The 18000-nt window shown below is 47.8% G+C and overlaps 2 protein-coding genes across 7 annotated transcripts in view; one reads left to right on the top strand and one right to left on the bottom strand.

Annotated features, from left to right (window-relative positions):
* The window catches only part of ATP2A2 (ATPase sarcoplasmic/endoplasmic reticulum Ca2+ transporting 2), a 49681-nt gene extending 47364 nt beyond the window's left edge, over nt 1-2317 (top strand). For all 3 annotated transcript variants that reach the window (XR_012492562.1, XM_019733920.2, XM_074321111.1), the window contains one exon: nt 1495-2317. Coding sequence is in view for 2 of the 3 variants with exons in the window: in XM_019733920.2 (XP_019589479.1) it covers nt 1495-1508 (14 nt within the window). In the remaining variant the exon portion in view is untranslated. The remainder of the gene's footprint in view (nt 1-1494) is intronic.
* Nucleotides 2318-2991: 674 nt separating this feature from the next.
* ANAPC7 (anaphase promoting complex subunit 7) overlaps nt 2992-18000 on the bottom strand; it is a 34596-nt gene continuing 19587 nt past the window's right edge. Inside the window, exons 11-15 of one of the 4 annotated variants that reach the window (XR_002137533.2) lie at nt 17067-17313; nt 16813-16963; nt 7565-7647; nt 7321-7433; nt 2992-3059 (exon numbers count right to left, since the gene is read on the bottom strand). The gene's annotated coding sequence lies outside the window, so the exon portion shown is untranslated. The remainder of the gene's footprint in view (nt 3060-7320; nt 7434-7564; nt 7648-16812; nt 16964-17066; nt 17314-18000) is intronic. The other 3 variants (XR_002137532.2, XR_002137534.2, XR_012492563.1) reach the window with 3 other exon arrangements.

The following is an 18000-nucleotide window of genomic DNA, read 5'->3' as shown; positions in this document are numbered from 1 at the left end:
GTCTGAGCTTAGTGGTGGGGTGCTATTCTGTGGAAACCAAGCTCACCAAACAGTCAACTTTTCCTGACTCAGTTCCTTGATTTAGTGGCCTTTACAAAATAAGTTGAATGGTGTGGGCTGTCGTAGGAGACATGCACAGCCCCAGGTGGCCCTGGGCTGGCCGTTGCCTTGTGGTTTCTTAGCTACAGTCCCGTCCGGCCAACAGAGGCAGTTTGCACCCACTTCCCTCAGTCCAGACAGCTGGCAGTGGGGAAGAGCCACTGCTGCCACGAGCAGAGTCCCCGTGTCCTCGCCATTTCAGGCGTGGCCTCTGCAGAGCAGTTGTGTTGCTGAGGGGACATCCCTGGGCTCAGGCCCCCGTCCTGCAGTGAGGGTAGCTGCCCAGCCCCACCCTCACCAGGCACCTGCAGGAAGGCGCTGTTGGTGTTTGCCTTGGCCGCCCTCGGCACCTGGGCAGGGCAGCGACTTCCTCAGCTCCCCAGGCAGGTGTGGTCAGGCAGTTTTTGCCTGAAACATGCTCCCAGTGGGCCCTCGGCCCATCCCATTAGAGGGTTCTGCTTTTTGCCACCCCCGAACCCCCAAACTCACCAGCCTCTGATACCACTTTGCCCAAAAGATGGCAGTCTCACGTCCCCTCCCAGGGACAACTAGTAGTGTTCTGCCTGTTCATTGCAGTGACACATTCTGTCGGGAGAGCTGCCTGAGCCTGCAGCCCAGCAGGGCAAATGCCAGCCTCCCTCCCAAGCAGCTGCTCCCACGTCACCCTCAAACTGGGGCCTCAGCCCCCTGCCTGTCTGTGATAGGCCGCCCTCAGCAATATGAGACCACAGGCGTTAGCTCAGTGTTTGCCAAGCACCTGCCCACAGCCCAGAGCCTGCTGAGTCTGCAGGGCGAAGTCAGCCATTGCCTTTTTAATTTAACCACCAAATTCTGTCAAAACCACCACCCTGCAGTGAACAATGAAGGGATCCTCCAGCCTTCTTTCTTGAAAGGGAATGGTGATAAGCAGCCTGAGGTACAGCAGTTTGCAGTTTCCCTCTGGGACGGGGCAGGGCTCTCCCTGGGGCAGGAAGGGGAGGGGAAGGAGCCAGAGGCCTGCACTACCTGCCACACTGCTCACTTCTGCTTCATCCCCCTTACCTTATCCTCTGCACTGCTAACCGAAAACTGTTCCTCCTCCAGCCCAGCTCACTCCCGTTACACCTGAAGCCATTAAGTGCCTGTGGTGGGCTTGTCCTGTGAGCCAGGAGGTGGGGGGCTTTGCTGTGTAGCCAGATCACATGGGTCTGTGTTGCCAGGCCAGTGCTTCTAGATACTACCCTGTGTGGGCAGTGCCTCAGGGACAGTTAATCAGAAATGCTGGTCTTAAAATCTTAAAAGACCAAACTGAATATTCCCTTTCATCTGTCACTATTAATCTTAGTCTTAAATAATTATTCTAACATTTCATCCCCATATTTCGTAAAGCTGATTTCCTCTTTCTTTCCTTTTCAGCAATACTGGAGTAACCGCTTCCTAAACCATTTTGCAGAAATGTAAGGGGTGTTCGGTTGCGTGCATGTGCGTTTTTAGCAACACATCTACAGTCCTCTGCATGATTGATGTTGGGGGGGAAAGAAAAGTAGAAAAAAGTACCCAACTCATTGTGTGTTATGTGGAGGAAATGTGTATTAATTACCAATGGGGTTTTTAGCTTTTAAATCAAAATAATAATTACAAATGTACAATTTAGCTTAATGAATCAGAAAGCCTTTCCAGAGAATTTTGGTTTCTTTGCTGCAAGAATGAGGTTCTGAAACCTTATCCAAGAACTTAGAAGCCATCAGCCAAGTCTCCATATATTTCTCTGTGTAAAATGTCATAGCTTATGTAAATGTACAGTATTCAATATTCAGTTGTAATGCATGCCTTCAGTTGTAAGTAGCCAGATTTCTCTACAGTGTCGTTGAAACTTGCTACTTTTTAATTGGCCCTGTACAGTTTGCTTATTTATAAATTTATTGAAAACACTACAGGTGTTGAATGGTTAAAATGTAGGCCTCCAGTTCATAACTTCAGTTATTTTTTGAGTGTGCAAACAGCTATTTTGCACTGTATTAAATGTAACTTATTTAATGAAATCAGAAGCAGTAGACAGATATTGGTGCAATACAAATATTGTGATGCATTTATCTTAATAAAATGCTAAACGTCAATTTATCACAACGCATGTTTGACTTTAGACTGTAAATAGAGATAAGTTGTTTTATTTCTGTGCTGGTAACAACAAGCATTGCACAGATAATGGTTTCAGGTAAATAAATCTATTCTACGATAAGTTCACAGTGTGCTGTTGACTGTTCTCCTGTGGGAGGGACGGACGGGTGAGGTGCACAGAGGGCCACCAGCCCTGCACCCAGAGCAGTTTTGCCCTCGTGTGGATAAAAGGAATGGGAAGTTCTTGGCCTTTCTGGGTAGGAGAACAGTGGTAAAAGGTCTGCTCATATGACACAAAATTTATAAAAATGTCTGTCCTGGCTCTACTGTCTCCCCTCAAGTATGGGGAAGCTGAGTGTGTCACCAGTGTAGTTTTCAGCGATAATTAGCATGATAAAAGGTCAGCAGCTTGGAGATGTAACAATGGAGAGATGCTTCTAAAACTGTTCAGGTACAAAATGTAAAATTCCACATTAGGAGATACAGAGAAGCACTGAAGGAGGTCCTGGGATTTTTCATTTTATGGTTGGCTAGTGCTGATCTGCCAGGGGTGGGTTTGGGTGCGGCTTTTCTCTCTTCTAAATTCCCTAAGCTGATTCTTTTATCACTTAAAAAAATCAGGGATGCAAGAGTAGTTAGATGATTCTATAAATTGATTCTGTAAACCTAATAAACACAAAACCTGTTGACTCCATAGATATGGGGAAGAAGAAAAAAATTTGAGTATCCTTAACTCCCCTTTTTAACATGATAAAAAAACAATCCAGAAGTACTGAAACACCAGAATTACACTCACCGTCTACTACTGCCCACTACTTATCGCTGTTCTGGAGAGTTGTGGCCATCAAACGAGATGAAAATGCCTACGAGTAAACAAAACAGCACGGGTCATACTAGGTCGATGGGAACATCTCGTTCTTAGGAGAGTTTAATAATTTGGGGGGAACTGACATCTTAATGTGAAGGATATATAATTCATGTTAATATGAAAATACCAACAGACATTTTAACCAAACAGTAAGGTGGCATTTCAGCTTAGCAGGTAAAAGTTGGGTTGAAAAAAACATGGCTGTATCCCTTATTCCCAATCAATTGCAAATGGATCAAAAGATTTGAAAAATACGAAACTACACTCCCAAAAGAAAAATGGCTAAATGATATAAATAAAAGAAAATCTGACTAGCTTATAAATATGCAAAGATTATCCATTCCACTGGCAAATTAAAATCAGTGAGATACTATTTCATGCCCATCACCTGACAAAAAGTCTTCTAATACCAAGGATGTGGAGAACGGGCCCTCCTTACGTTGCAAAATAACTGGCCATCATCTAGGAAATTCATGGATGCTCTGAACATACGACTCAGCAGGCCCACTCCTAGACCTACCTTAGACAATTCCTCACCATAACAAGATGTTTATAAAAGAAAAGGCTGGAAACAACCTAAATGACCAACAGCAGGAGCAGGAAAATGGATAAGTACATCTGAAGAGTTGCAATCACACTCTAGCAAAAATGAATAAACTGGAACTGCAGGTATCAACAGAAATCTCCCTGCACAGTGAAACCAAATATATCAAGTTCAGGATGTGCAAGACAGTACCACGTAATGGTCTCAACTGCCCATGGACTGTTGTGCACCTGTGCTAAGGTGCGAGCACTAGAGCATAAATCAATGCACAGCTTCCTTCATGAGAAAGTCTTGCCTACAAAAAACGTCAGCTAAACTCAGCCAAAGGTGGATTTACATTTGGATGCAAACTCCTCGCCTCCGAGTAGACTAGGATCAGATAGCTCAGTGACAAGAGTTCAAAGACAGCAGGCACAAGGGAAGTGAGTGGCTACAGTGGTTGGTTGGTTCCAAGGAGGGAGGGAGGGCGGGCCAGGCTTCTCTATCAGTCATGCTTGGGTGCTTCATTATGCCTGTTTGTAAAAAGCAAACCATAAAAATGCTTAGAGAAAACATGGAACATGAAAAGCATGACACAAGTCTTGGAAGGAGAGTGATAAATTGACGATACAAAAATTCCAGAGTAGAATACACCTCCCTAGAATTGGGAAAATAGATTAGTTTCACATTTGATTGGCAAAGATCAAAGTTTGTTACTCATCTCTCCCCTTTGCAGCCGGCGTTAGGAAACAGGTACTCATGCTGATGGAGAGAATATAAATTGGCCCAATCTCTGGTGGGCAATTTGACAATATCTGAGATTTTTAAACATCCATACCCTTTGATCAAGCATTTCATTTTGGTGACATTGTCACACATGTTGACAAAAACAAAAATGTGCTGCACTGTTGCAGCAAAAGATTGGGAATAACGTGGGTGCCCATCAATAGGCAAGATGTTGAATAAACATTAATTCCATGGAATATGCAGTCTTAAAACAAGGCAGATCTGTGAACCAGCAGGAACAATTGTCCAATCTATGTTGTCTGCCCAGTAAAATATTAAAAAGTGCAAAGCAGTGTATACAGTATTTTTTATTCGTTTTTTTTTTAAAAAGGGAGGAAGTGGGCTGGCCTGGTGGCTCAGGCAGTTGGAGCTCCGTGCTCCTAACTCTGAAGTCTGCCAGTTCGATTCCCACATGGGCCAGTGGGCTCTCAACCACAAGGTTGCCTGTTCGACTCCTCAACTCCCGCAAGGGATGGTGGGCTCCGCTCCCTGCAACTAAGATTGAACACGGCACCTTGAGCTGAGCTGCCGCTGAGCTCCCGGACAGCTCAGTTGGTTGGCGCGTGTCCTCTCAACCACAAGGTTGCTGGTTCAACTCCCGCAAGGAATGGTGGGCTGCGCCCCCTACAACTAGCAACGGCAACTGGACCTGGAGCTGAGCTGTGCCCTCCACAACTAAGGTTGAAAGAACAACTTGACTTGGAAAAAAGTGTTGCTGAGAATAACTGGAAAAGCTGTGATGGCAGATGCTGGGAGCCAATTTTCTCACATTGGAGTGGGAAATTACAAATAAGCAGGGTGAGAAGGCTAGAATGATCCATGTGGTCAGTTTCAGTTCGAGACACCAGGAAGAACTCATGTTTAGCTGAATATTGATACAGACAGTTCCGTGCAGGACTGTCTAGTCCCGGGTATCTACCTGTAGATTTCCTTACACTGTCACCTGAGAGGGCTGAGAAGCACGGGCCCTCCAGCAGCGACGAGCACACGTAGCTCCCAGCGTTAGGTTTGTAACCCCACTCTTCAGTAAAGGGAATCAAGTGCCACTGGGTTAAATGGCTGATTCTGGGGCTGGGCGGAAATCGTAGAGCACATGCCTGAGAAGACTGTCACACCAGAAAGTGAGGACATGCTCAGAACAAAAACAGTGGTCAGTAATGAGGTGTGAAAGCAGCACTGAAAAAGCTCTGAGTGTCTAAACTGGAACAATCTGAAACAAAGTAGCACTGGATTATAAACCAAAGTGTAAGATAAATATCCACTAATCCATATTGATATAAATAAATGAGAGAAAGGAGAAACCTGTCACACAGAAGATCCCATGTCGACATTCTGCCCTCCAGGTGACGCCTACTTCTGTCCCTTACGTGTGAGCCATGCACAGTGACGTTCCTTACACAGTATGTGCAGTATGGACGGGAGTAAAGCAACCCACAGTGGAGAAAGCTGACAGATTGCTACCTCAGCCAAGTGATGTCATCTGGAGAGCATGTACCCTCGAAATGAAGGGAGAATGGCGTTTTACCTGTGGTCTTCAAAACATAACCGTAGGGACATATAACCAAAGGGAAAGAAAACATCTGACAAATCCAAAGAGGCATTCTGCAGAACACCTGACTGGGACCCCTTCAAACTGTCAGTCGTCACAAACGGAAAATCTGAGACACTGGCATGGCCAAGCGGCGCCTAAGGATACGTGAAGACACTGTAATATCGTATGTATGCTGGATGGGATCCTGGAACAGAAAGGCAAAAACTAAGGAAATCTGACTTTATTTAATAATGGGTAAACGTTGGTCTGTAATAATGTATAACTATTGGGACAAATGTACCATATTGTTGTAAGATGTTAATAATAGACGAAAACTGGGTCTGGGGCATATGGGAACCTTCTGTACTATCTGTTCAATTTTTCTGTAAGTCTAAAAATATTCTAAAATAAAAGGCTTATTTTAAAATGCTTGGATAAATATTTTTTTAAATCCTCATAGAAGCATCAAAAAAGCTACAAGATAATACAGAATTTCCAGGCCAAAATCTAAGAGAAAGCAAGAGAATCAACTTCCAAGGTCACTTTTCTCCTTGTGGCATCTACCTATCCAAATAAACGAAGCTGTGAAAACAAGGTTGTGAGAGCTCAGGGAGTGAAAGGGCAAAACCAAAACCCAGGGCCCATCGAAAGTGGGACGAATCCCAGGACGGGAAGCTGTAACCCTGCAGGGCTGACACCGCAGGGGAAGGGCAAACCAGGACACCGGAACCTCCTTCCCCAAAACTCCAAAGGCGCTGGGCAGCATTGTCGTGCTGAGCAGAACCAGGAAAACATGAGAGAGAGAGAGAGAGAGAGAGAACACGCGAGAGGATCTGCAGTCCCAATTCCAGCCTCAGGTGGTCTGTGAAACCTCAGGGCACGAACTGAAAGTCACCAGCAGTACCCCTAAGCACCAGGCAGAAATAAACATCAGTCTTCTCTAGAGGAAGGCGCCTTCATTTTATGTCTTGGGAGAGCCACACAACTATTTTTCAAAACAGCACACAGCAAAAGATAACCAGGCACACAAGAAAACGAGGCACCATGAGTGAGACCCGCAGAAACGGACATTGTAGGTCCACCCAGACTTCCATATTGGAAGCATTGCTATAGATGATAAAACATCCACGCCTACAGTAGCCCCCCCTTATCCGTGGGAGATCTTGGGTAGCAAAAGGAAGTGGAAAATACGGAAGAAAGGTTAAAATACTTTGAAAATAGACTGAAAAAGATTATTTGAAGAGATAATGGCTGAGAATTTTCTATAACTGATAAAAGAGCAATCCACAGATGCAAGAATCCCAACAAATCACAAACTGGAAAAATAAAAAATCCAGCCCTAGACATATAGTGAACTGCAGAAAACCAAAGGCAAAGAAAATCTTAAAAGCAGCAGAGGAAACAAAAAAGCATTACCTTTAAAAGAGTGAAAGGTCACTGCTGACTTCACAACAGTAAGTGGAGGCCAGAAAACAGCGGAAAGAGCTTCAGAAATAGAAAGAAATCACTGGCACTCTAGAATTCCAAACCTGGAGAAAATACACACTATTTAAAGAATCAAGGTAAAATAAAGATATTTTCAGACAAGCAAAAACAGTTCTTCACCAGCAGACTCATGCTAAGGGAAATTCTAGAAGGGGACAGGAGCAAACTGAGTTACCTGCGGGCTTCTGTCACGCAGGAGCACGGGGAAGATACTGGTTGGCTTCGGCTGGAGATACACTGGCAAGCGTGTGACTGTTCCTAGAGTAACCATGAGAAAATGGAACCAAAGGTAAGACTAACAAATCAACAGAAAGAAAAAAAGAAACCTAAAAAGAACAAAAGGAAAGGACACTAGAAGATAGCAGAGTCAACCCCAGATACAACCAATAACAACATTATAAGAATATAGGAAATACGTTACTCGGTTGCTCTATTTCTGAGAGTGACGGCCGCGTGACCTAGATGGCCCCATTTGGAAAAGTAGTCGATGCTTCTAACTTGATACCCGGCAGCAGGAAGTGACACAAACATACCCAGCAGTCAGGTAGGAAGTGTTGGGGAAGTTGAAATTGGTTGTTTTTCCATCAAAATTAGTAGAAGTTATAAAATGTAGTTTGTAAGTTTGGAAACTACTCAAAATGCCTTGATTCAGGACTAAAAATGTACAAAGTTTAACTTCTGTATCTCTGACATTTATAAATTACGACGTTAAAAAAGATTTTGGTGAAAACAGTTTATGTTTTAAATAAACTGCTGACGAACTATGCAAGTACTAAAAGAGATGGTATATACACACAAATTTATGCAATTTCAGATTATCTCTGGAAACATACACAAGAAACTAGTGTGCTTGCTTTGGGGGAGGAAACTGGGAAAAGAAGGGCAGGATGCGGAAATTTCACGTTTTGAAAACTGTGAATCTAACTTAAAAACTATATTAGACCACCTGAAAGTAACAATTTTATGGAAGTACAAAGAGCTAAGAATAGCCAAAACACTGTTAAAAGTAAGATCCTGGGATCTTGCTCTTTCAAGTATCAATTTGTATAAAGCTACGGTAATGAAGACAGTGCAGTGTGGGTTCTGGGAAAGAAAAACTGACCAGTGGTCCAAAAGAGAAGGCTCAGAAACAGGTGCTCATCTAGGAACACCTGATTTGTGACCTCAGCGGTATTAAGCTCAGTGGGAAAGCAAGAACACTTTTTAGTAACTGGTGATTCTGTTTAAACACAAATGGTGGAAAAAAACATAGGAGTCATTCCTATCTCACACCATACATATTTGGAGGATATCTTTTAAACTTGAGATAAGGATTAGAAAATACAACCATAAAGAAAAACATGGATAAATTTAATTACATTAAAATTAAGACTCTGTTAATCAAAAGATACTATAAAGAGAATGAAAGGGCAAGCCACAATCTGGAAGAAATTTACAACTCATACTGTGAATTATATCTAGAATATATATAGACTTCTGTGAATTAATAAGGTAAATACACCAACAAAAAAGTGGACAAAAGAATGAATTTCACAGAAAAGGAAGCACAAATAGTTCCTAAACATATCAAATGATGTTCAATCTTGTTAAAAAAAATAGAAAAATGGGTTAGTTAAAATCACTGTCATCTCACACCTCCTGTGCTGGAGAAAATTGTTTGATATCAGATGCAGGTGAAGAAGGGACAAAGCTTCAGGGGTGCATATGAATTGGTACAACTTCTTTGCAAACCATTTTGGTAACACCTGGTAAAACTGAGCAGGCACATGCCCTACACCCATCAATTCCACCTCTGGTTTAACCTACAGAAATGTTTTTATTCATCCTAGAAGGCACATGCAGAGAAACATACATAGCAGCAGTGTTTGAAACAAAAAATTAGAAACAACTGAAGTGTCCATCAGTGGCAGAATTAATAAGATGGGAGTGTTTCATACGCACAGTGGAATATTATATAGCAAAGAAAAATGAATGGGATATCCCATTCTGACCAGTCCTCAAAATCATCAAGGTCATCAAAAACAAGTGAAGTCTGAGAAACTTCACAGCCAAGAAGGGCCTCCAGAGACATGATGACTAACTGTAATGGGATCCTGGGACAGAGAAAGGCCATCAGGTAAAAACGAAGGAAATCTGAATAAACTATGGACTTTTGTTAATAATGCGTCGATCTTGGTTCATTCGTTGTAATATACCACACTCATGTACTGCGTGCAGGGTATATGGGAACTCTGTACTAGCCACTCTAGTTTTCTGTAAATTTAAAACTGTAAAAAATGTCTATTATTTTAAAATGAACAACTTATAGCAGGATTAATATGGTTTGATTTTTAAAATAATGTTAAGCAAAATATATCATGAAAAGTACAGACAACAGGGCACGACCAGTTAGCTCAGTTGGTTAGAGCACGGTGCCCTTAACAACAAGGTTGCCGGTTCAATCCCCACATGGGCCACTGTGAGCTGTGCCCTCCACAACTAGATTGAAACAACTACTTGACTTGGAGCTGATGGGTCCTGAAAAAACACACTGTTCCCCAATATTCCCAATAAAAAAATTTTAAAAAGTACAGACATGACTCCATTTACATAAAGTTCAAGAACAAACAAATGTGTTGTTTAGGATAACAACATGGTAAAACTAAAACAACAGAGTAACAGTATTATTTTACAGGTGAGAAAAAGCTCACCATTTGCCCAAGGTTCACAGAACTTCGAGGTTCAGAAAATAAAGTATAAAAACAAAATTAAGAATGGGGGTACCCCTGGCAGGGATGGGGGGAAGTGGTTGGGTTTGAGCACACAGGGGGCTTCTGGGATTGTGGAAACATTCTATTTCTTCTCCTGGGTGGAACACAAATGTTTTATCTGTGATTCCTAAAACACTGTATGTGCTGTCATAAACTTCTGTATGTACGCCATATTTCACAAATTTTACGCGCCCGAGCAGGTTTGGGCCCTGGTGCACTGGCAGGAGGCCTCTCTCCTGGATCTCTTTAGGGGTCTCCACATGGCCTTAACCTCCGAGGCGGCTCCACTGGCCTCCCCTAAGCTGATGGAAGGTGCCCTCTTATCGACACATGGCTGGTGTGAGCATGTGCCCGCCATTCCTGAAGGAGCTCCAGAGGGGGACCATGCAAGGGGTCACCTCTGTCCCTTCCCATCACACACTCAGGCTCAGCAAAGCAGCAGCGTGGGAGTGGGTAGCAGCCTGGGCCTGTGGGGACATGTTTCCGTCCATCAAGGATAGGGTGTCAGTCTGGGCACCACCGAGGCTGGAGGACAGAGGCCTCTCTCAGGACAGCTCCCTGCTTGCTGCCATTCCCACTCAATTCCTAGACAAAAATCCCCCCTGCCCCAAGGGACTGACAAGAAGATGTGCCAGTGGGCCACATGGACTTAGGTCGCAGGTGAAAGATGATCCAAAAATTAAAAATCCCCATGGGCCACAGGCTCATGCAGGACTAGACGGGGCCCTGGTGGCTCAGGGCAAATGTGCTGATCCAGGGCCAGAGAGCAGGGCTCACGTCCGCGGGGACACTGACTCCAAAAGGACCAGGGTTTAGCTCGGGAGGCCACTCCCCCCCACACGCCCCCCCCAGGGTTTGGGTGCTGACACCCTCCCACAAAGCTCCCGATACCCGACAATAAGAAAGGGGGACCCGACTCTCTGAGTTCTTTTCCAAAGGAACATGGAAGCACAAATAAGCTAAGGAAGCTGCTCATGGCCACACAGCCAAGTGACAGGCCTTCGACCTGAGGATCCAGCTGGTAGTAGAGAAACCCTCGTGCTGAGGGGCGCAGCCCCTCTGGTGCGGAGAGTAGGGTTCCTCCAAGGGGGCCCTGAAGGAAGGATGGGGACTCAGAGAGGACACAAGTAGCCAGCAACTACCCCCCACAAACACACACAATAACCCTCAGCCCTAGAGCGGGGGAGAGCTGACCTCAGTCCAGGAAGCAGCCCCCAACCCAGAGCCAGCAAGGGCTGTCCCATGGGGGAGGGGGCCCCAAATCCCAAAGGTCCAAGAAAGTGAAGGCGGGAGCCTTGGCAGAGGGCACCAGAGCCCACCACAAGCTGCCGGGGGAGTGAAGTGGGAGTTCAAAGGCTGGGGAGCCCCCGGTTGGGCCCTGACCTGACGCCAATGAGGACGGGCTCCCTGGTAGGCAGGGCAGCTGAGGGAGGCCGCAGGGCCAGCCTGGGACGACAGATTCACGGTAGAGAAGACCAGCCAGCTCAAGTTCCAAAAAAGATCATTATAGCCATTCACTCTAAAACCCCCTCCTGGGAATTTACCCAAAGAAGGAAAAGCTGTGAGCACAAAGGTCACCAGAGGGTTGTTTATAAAGAGACAGACAGTGGAAGATTTAAGTGGCCAGCTAGAGCTGCTCCGTCACGGCGCTGCCCTTGTCTGGCAGCCTTAAAATCCAGCGAGCCTGCGGCCTGACCGCAGACGGACAGCGAGGCGTGCTGAGGGCGGCCCTTTTCCCTTTAACAGACTATGAAATTGTGTGGCGATCACAGTTAAGAACATACTGAATTCCAGGGGGAGAAACCCTGGACAGATGAAAAGAGCCAGCGTGCCGGAGGCTCAGTCTGCTTGTCACCTACACGGTGGGTGTGAGGCTAGGAGGGGATCACACAGGCAAAGGGCTTGCCTCACGGCCTGGCCCAGGTGGGTGCTCAGGCCAATCAAAATGATGGCGTATTTATCACATCTAAGAGGGAAAAAAACAAGAAGGCTGATGACACCGGTGTTGCGAGGCTGTGGGAAACAAGCACTCCCATCTATTACTGTTGGAAAGCAATCTCATAGCATCCATCAAAGCCTCAGAGGCACAGACGCCGAGACCCAGCAATGTCCCTACAAGGAGCCTGACCTCTGCATGAACATATGTTCATTGCAGTGCGGACTGTAATGACTTAACATACAAAACTGGACACAAGTGCCCACCAATAGCAGACGGGTTACAGAAATTGCCATCCCCAGAATGGGATTCCGGGAAACTGTCACTGACGCTGCTGGACGAACCTGTGTGCACAGCACGACCACTGGACTGTAACTTACACACATGTATCAGTAGTTAAAAGCTCAAAGCCATTTTTCAGAAGGTAGTACCAGAAGCTTACTTTGCAGACACAGATTCAGTAGATTGGGAAGTAGACATGTTTAATTTTTATACCTCTCTGAATTTTTTAAACCATGTGTTCATTTCGTTAAGGAAAACCGCCACAGGCCCCAAATGGTGTCACTAGTGCTAAAAGCCCTCGATACCAAACCTAGATTTAATACCTGATCTAACTACTGTTTCAACCTCTTCCAGAAACAATCTTAACCAGTCTGGAACCTTCTGGATAAGCACCAGTGACCTGTCACCTGGGCCCCTCTCCATCGCCCTGTCGTGCAGGGAGGCCTGCGGGGTCTCTGCTCCCGCTCCCCATACAAGAACGCAGGATATGGTGAGGCCAAAAAGGAACACCCACGGAGCCATAGGTAGGGGAGTCATACCACTACGGTCTCACTGGAGGCTGGGTTCACTGGACGTGCGACCTGCTGTCTGTTTTGTCTGCAACCCACCGACGACTCTCTTTCACTCTCCTCCACTCTCCTCGGCTCTCCTTCGTAGCTGCAGCAGTTATATCAGTGGCCAACGGCTCAATGGCCACAGCTGACGGCCAATCAGCCACAGCTGACGGCCATCTACTACCCGAGCCAGCACCCCTTCACGTGAGGCCGAGAGCCTGTAAACTACTTTCCGGGGCTCTGCCCCCACACTCCACCCCTACAGGTTCTCGCCTCACAATCTACGCGACAAGCATCTTCCCTGAGGGTCCCTGCGTGTTGAGGTTAAAAATAGCATGTCTCATACCCATTTCACGGATTATTTGCGTAAGTTCTGTATATGACTGCCATTGACTCACAGTGTCTGGCAGCTCGCCAGCCTGTTCCCATACGGTGCGTACCGCAGCCGTGAGCCACGCCATTAGAGAATGGTTGCCCTGGTTGTTGGCCAACCTATGGCAGTTTTGTAACCTTTGTCGCAGGGACGGATGCACTGTCACGAAGGCTAGCTTTTCCATCTCGCCTGGGGAGCAGAGAATGCTGTCTGCTCCCTCATCCCATAAACGTAACAGCCAAGCCGAGACTGGCTCTCCAGGGCGCTGTCTGTACCGCCTCCCCAGCTCCTGCAACTCAGTGGGAGTGTATGGGGTGTAGGTAGTGAACTCAGTCACAGCTGGGTTGCCGGCAGCAACGCCCCCGGGGCCCAAAGGTTGCTCATGCTTTACCTTGTGCTTCATGATGGGCCGGGCTTGGGGGTTGGGAGCTACATTGTCTCCACTTGCTTCCTCTGCCTCAGAGTCTCCACCTTGGGGCCCCTGTTCTAACAGGCGGACCCGGGCTTCCAGCGCGTCCAACCGGGACACCTGGTCCGGCACCTGGGCCCTTTCATTAAGCGCATTTTCCATGTTGAGACTCAAAGCCGTGAGGAACATCCAGCCCAAGCGGCCGGCTGTAGCCTTCTCCTCCTCCGGCAACTGCTCAGCCAGAGCCTGTAGGGCCCTCTCCACGCTGGCTGGAGAGCCGTCCATGTCCTCCCACCCCTCCTTGGGGGTCCAACTCCTGAGAACAGTGGCCACCGAACACCATATACTGTGTGGGGGCCATACATCCTCCTGCCCAGAGTCAGACGCCATTCCTACCTGGTCGGAATCTTGCTCACCGTGCCAGGTGTCTGAGTGGGTGGAGGCCTCCTTGTAAGCTATCCACAAGCTTCGGATCCTAAGGCCGCAGCAGACCAACAAAAGGAGGACACCGCCTTCTATGCCCAAGAAGGTGGTGTGCCAGCTGGAGGCTCGAGTCTCCCAGGCAGACCGCGCCTCCCGTTCCCGGTGTCGCTCCTCATGGGCCTCCCGAAGCTGGGCTCTCACACGAACAAACCGCTCCACCATGCTTTGGTAGGTTTTGGCCGGCACCGCACTCTGCTTACGAAGCTGAGCTTTTATACGTGTAAACTGCTCCAGTACATTCCGGAGAGTTTCAGCCGACACCATACCCTGCTCGCTGCGCCATTTGTCGTGCGGGGAGGCCTGCGGGGTCTCTGCTCCCGCTCCCCGTACAAGAACGCAGGATATGGTGAGGCCAAAAAGGAACACCCACGGAGCCATAGGTAGGGGAGTCATACCACTACGGTCTCACTGGAGGCTGGGTTCACTGGACGTGCGACCTGCTGTCCGTTTTGTCTGCAACCCACCGACGACTCTTTCACTCTCCTCCACTCTCCTCGGCTCTCCTTCGTAGCTGCAGCAGTTATATCAGTGGCCAACGGCTCAATGGCCACAGCTGACGGCCAACCAGCCACAGCTGACGGCCATCTACTACCCGAGCCAGCACCCCTTCACGTGAGGCCGAGAGCCTGTAAACTACTTTCCAGGGCTCTGCCCCCACACGCCCCCAGAAAGAAAAGGCAATCTGCATGATGAAAACCCTTCCCCTTCTCTTCCTCTGAAGAAAGATGTCCCGGCACAAAAAACAATCCTTTCTTTTGTCAGTAGCTCCCTTATTCCACCTTTCTTCCTATAAAAACCTTCCATTTTGTACAGACCCTTATGCTGCCCAATTCATGAATTGCTTAATAAAGCCAATCAGATCTTCAAATTTACTTGGGTGAATTGTTTTTCAAGTTTATATAACATGTATATTACAAATACGTGTGTTAACAGGTTATGTGGATGGCAGGATACAGGCCATTTCTTCACTTTTTTTTAAAGGTTTTTTTTTAAGTAGATAAAATTTACCATAATTTTAAGTCCACTGAGTTCAGTGTCATTAAGTATAGTCACGTTGTTGTGCCACCATCACCATCTCCAGAAACCTTTTCAACATTCCAAATGGAAACTCTGTCCCCCTTAAACACTAACTCCCCATTTATTCCCCCTCCTTCCAGCCCCTTCTATGAATTTGACTCCTCTAGGATCTCAGTGGAATCATCCAGTATATGCCCTTTTGTGACTGGCTTGTTTCACTTGGCCTAATGTCCTCAAGGTTCATCCATGTTATAGCACGTGACAGGATTTCCTCCCTTTTTAAAGGCTGAATCACAGTCATCTAACAATGGACACTTGGGTTGTTTCCCCCTTTTGGCTGTTATGAATGCTGCTGCTATGAACACGAGTGGGCAAGTATCAAGTATCTGAAGACCCTGCTTCAACTCCTTTGGGTGTGCACCCAGAAGGGCAACTGCCAGATCCTACGGCAATTGTTTAAATACTTGACGAACTGCCAGACTGTTTTCCACCACGGCCGGATCCCTTTACATTCCCACCAGCAATGCACAAGGGTGCTCTATTTTTAAACTGTTTTCTTTTAATGGCTGCTAAGGAGACTGATTTGTGGGCTCCTGGCTTATTCCTGGTGGTGCTGGTGCTGTGTGGTTTATAATACATGCCATGTTCTGTGCTGGCAACAACCAACACCTTCCACAGCAACCTGGGAAATCCCCAACCCCCTGCCTGGCATCGACTGGTGGTGGCTCAGGTGCAGCAGGGCAGCTCAGAAGACAGAGGCCTGACCTTTGTGGCCTAGGAAGGGAGGTGCTGGCTGGTGCCTCTCCTGCTGCCCTGGGGCAGGGAGGCTCCTGAGGAAAGTGGAAAACCTTACTAGGGCACTTACCTCAACAGGCCCTCCCAGTGCCAGGGATTCCTGGCAGGCCTGGCTGTGACCACGCTCCCCAGAGCCCACAGTGAGGTGCTTGTCCGGTCAGGCCTCACTGCCCGTCAGCAGCAGAAAATGTGGTCCTGTGCAGCAGGCAGTGCCCAGGCTGTGGGGCTGGCCAAGCAGGCCTGGGCATGGGCTCGAGACCTGGGCATGGGAGTTGCTGCCACCCACAGGCAGCTGCCGAGAGGGGCCCCCAAGGACGCTGAGGTCCCAGGGCTCTCAAACCCCCTCCCTCAGGTTTCTCAATATTTGCATCAGGGAACGACTGACTGCTGAGGGGGAAAAGGATGCCCGGATGGGAGTGATCAGAGGCAGACTCTGGGGCCCAGGCCCTGGATTTGGTTAAGGTTTGGTGCCAAGCCTGGGAATCTGCATCGAGAAGCAGATGTGAGACGTGCTCGTCTGAAAAGATTTGGGCAATAACTGGCCTCATCCTCTGAGGAAGAGTCCAGAGGCAGGGGTGTGGCCCCCAACCTGAGGCTGGTAGGAACCTCCTGACATCAGCACTCGGGGGCCACTTCTGCCAGGTCCCTGGCGCACAGCAGGGGTTCAGAGTCCGAGTAGGAAGGCCCCAACCAAAGGGCAAGAGCACCCTTCCTTAGGACCCTGGCCCCCACTCAGCTGAGACTTCCAGGAGAAAAGGACAAGAAGGCTTCAGTGACAGCACCAATCCCCAACCCCAGGGAAGGATGGGCAGTCTGGTGTTTACCCTGATGATGGCGATGGCATTCAGTGGCTTCATGCTCAACTCCTCACAGCTTTTTCAGTCCCGAGCACAGGCTGCCAGCCCCAGACCTGCAGCGCCAGCAGTGGGGGAGCTGGGACTCGGAGCCCAGTGGGTCTCTGGTTCCAAACCTGTGCTACAACGTTTTTTGGTTGGTGGGGGTAGGGGCAGGGGGATGGTAGGAATCAGTGAAAACATCCCCCCACTGGCTGTGCGAAACTCCAGACACCAGGAGGTACCTGTAGTGACTGCGGGCTATGCCGTCAGGTGGCTCAGTGGGGCAGCCACAGAGCTGGGCGGCCTGATTCTGTTCTTGCTTCCTGGGGCTCCCGCCCTCATGAGGTTTTTGTTTGAGAACAAGTGACAGTGGCAGTACCAGGTGAGATCTTCAGCATGCTCCAGTCTTTGTAGAACAAGAGTGTTTTTAATTGTCAGGTGCTCTAAAAATGTAGCTTCAGCTGCCTCTTCTTAGTTGTCACCTGGAGCCTGTCAGGGTGAAAATGCTGGAGCTGCAGGTGGGAGGGGCCAGAGGAATCCAGCCCAGGGTGTTGCTGGGATGGACAGGCCAGACTGACCCAGGGCTCTCAGCAGAGCAGAGGGTCAGCCCAGGAAAGGGGAGAGGCAGGCCATGCACAAGGCCTGACCCGCAGGCCTCTCCGGGGTCACAGTGATGAGCCTGACACGCAGAAATAAGACCAGGAGGGTGGGGCTGGGCTTCCTTCCTGAGTCAGGGGAATGGCTAACAGGTTTCACCTTTTCTCCCAATGCACTGCCTGCTAATGGCTGCTCAGAGGCAAGCGGAGGAAGGACAAGAGCTGCAGCCCGCAGCGAGCACCACGGCTCATGAGCAGGGTCTTCTCCAGGCCACACGTTCACCTGCCGTGACCCCCGCTGCCTGAGGGGCTCTTTAGAGACTGCTCGGTAAAATGCTGCTGCCCAGGTTTTGATTCTCATACTGAAAGATGCTTTAACAGTAACTTTCTGTCCATTTAAAACTGCAGTTATCAGATGTTCCCTGAACTACTGTACATTTCCACTGTTTTTACACTTTAGGACAGAACTTTCCATTTATATCAAAATCACATTTTGCACCACCTCTAATTTTGTTTTAATGAAAATCTGGGGTTAGCTGTGCCATCCCCTGTCCCCACTTCACTTCTAAGTTAACTATAT

Source organism: Rhinolophus sinicus, linkage group LG16 (assembly GCF_036562045.2).
Source record: "Rhinolophus sinicus isolate RSC01 linkage group LG16, ASM3656204v1, whole genome shotgun sequence".
In the NCBI taxonomy this organism is placed as follows: domain Eukaryota; kingdom Metazoa; phylum Chordata; class Mammalia; order Chiroptera; family Rhinolophidae; genus Rhinolophus; species Rhinolophus sinicus.
The sequence above is the reverse complement of the archived record's forward strand: the minus strand, read 5'-3'. Positions and strand labels throughout refer to the sequence as shown.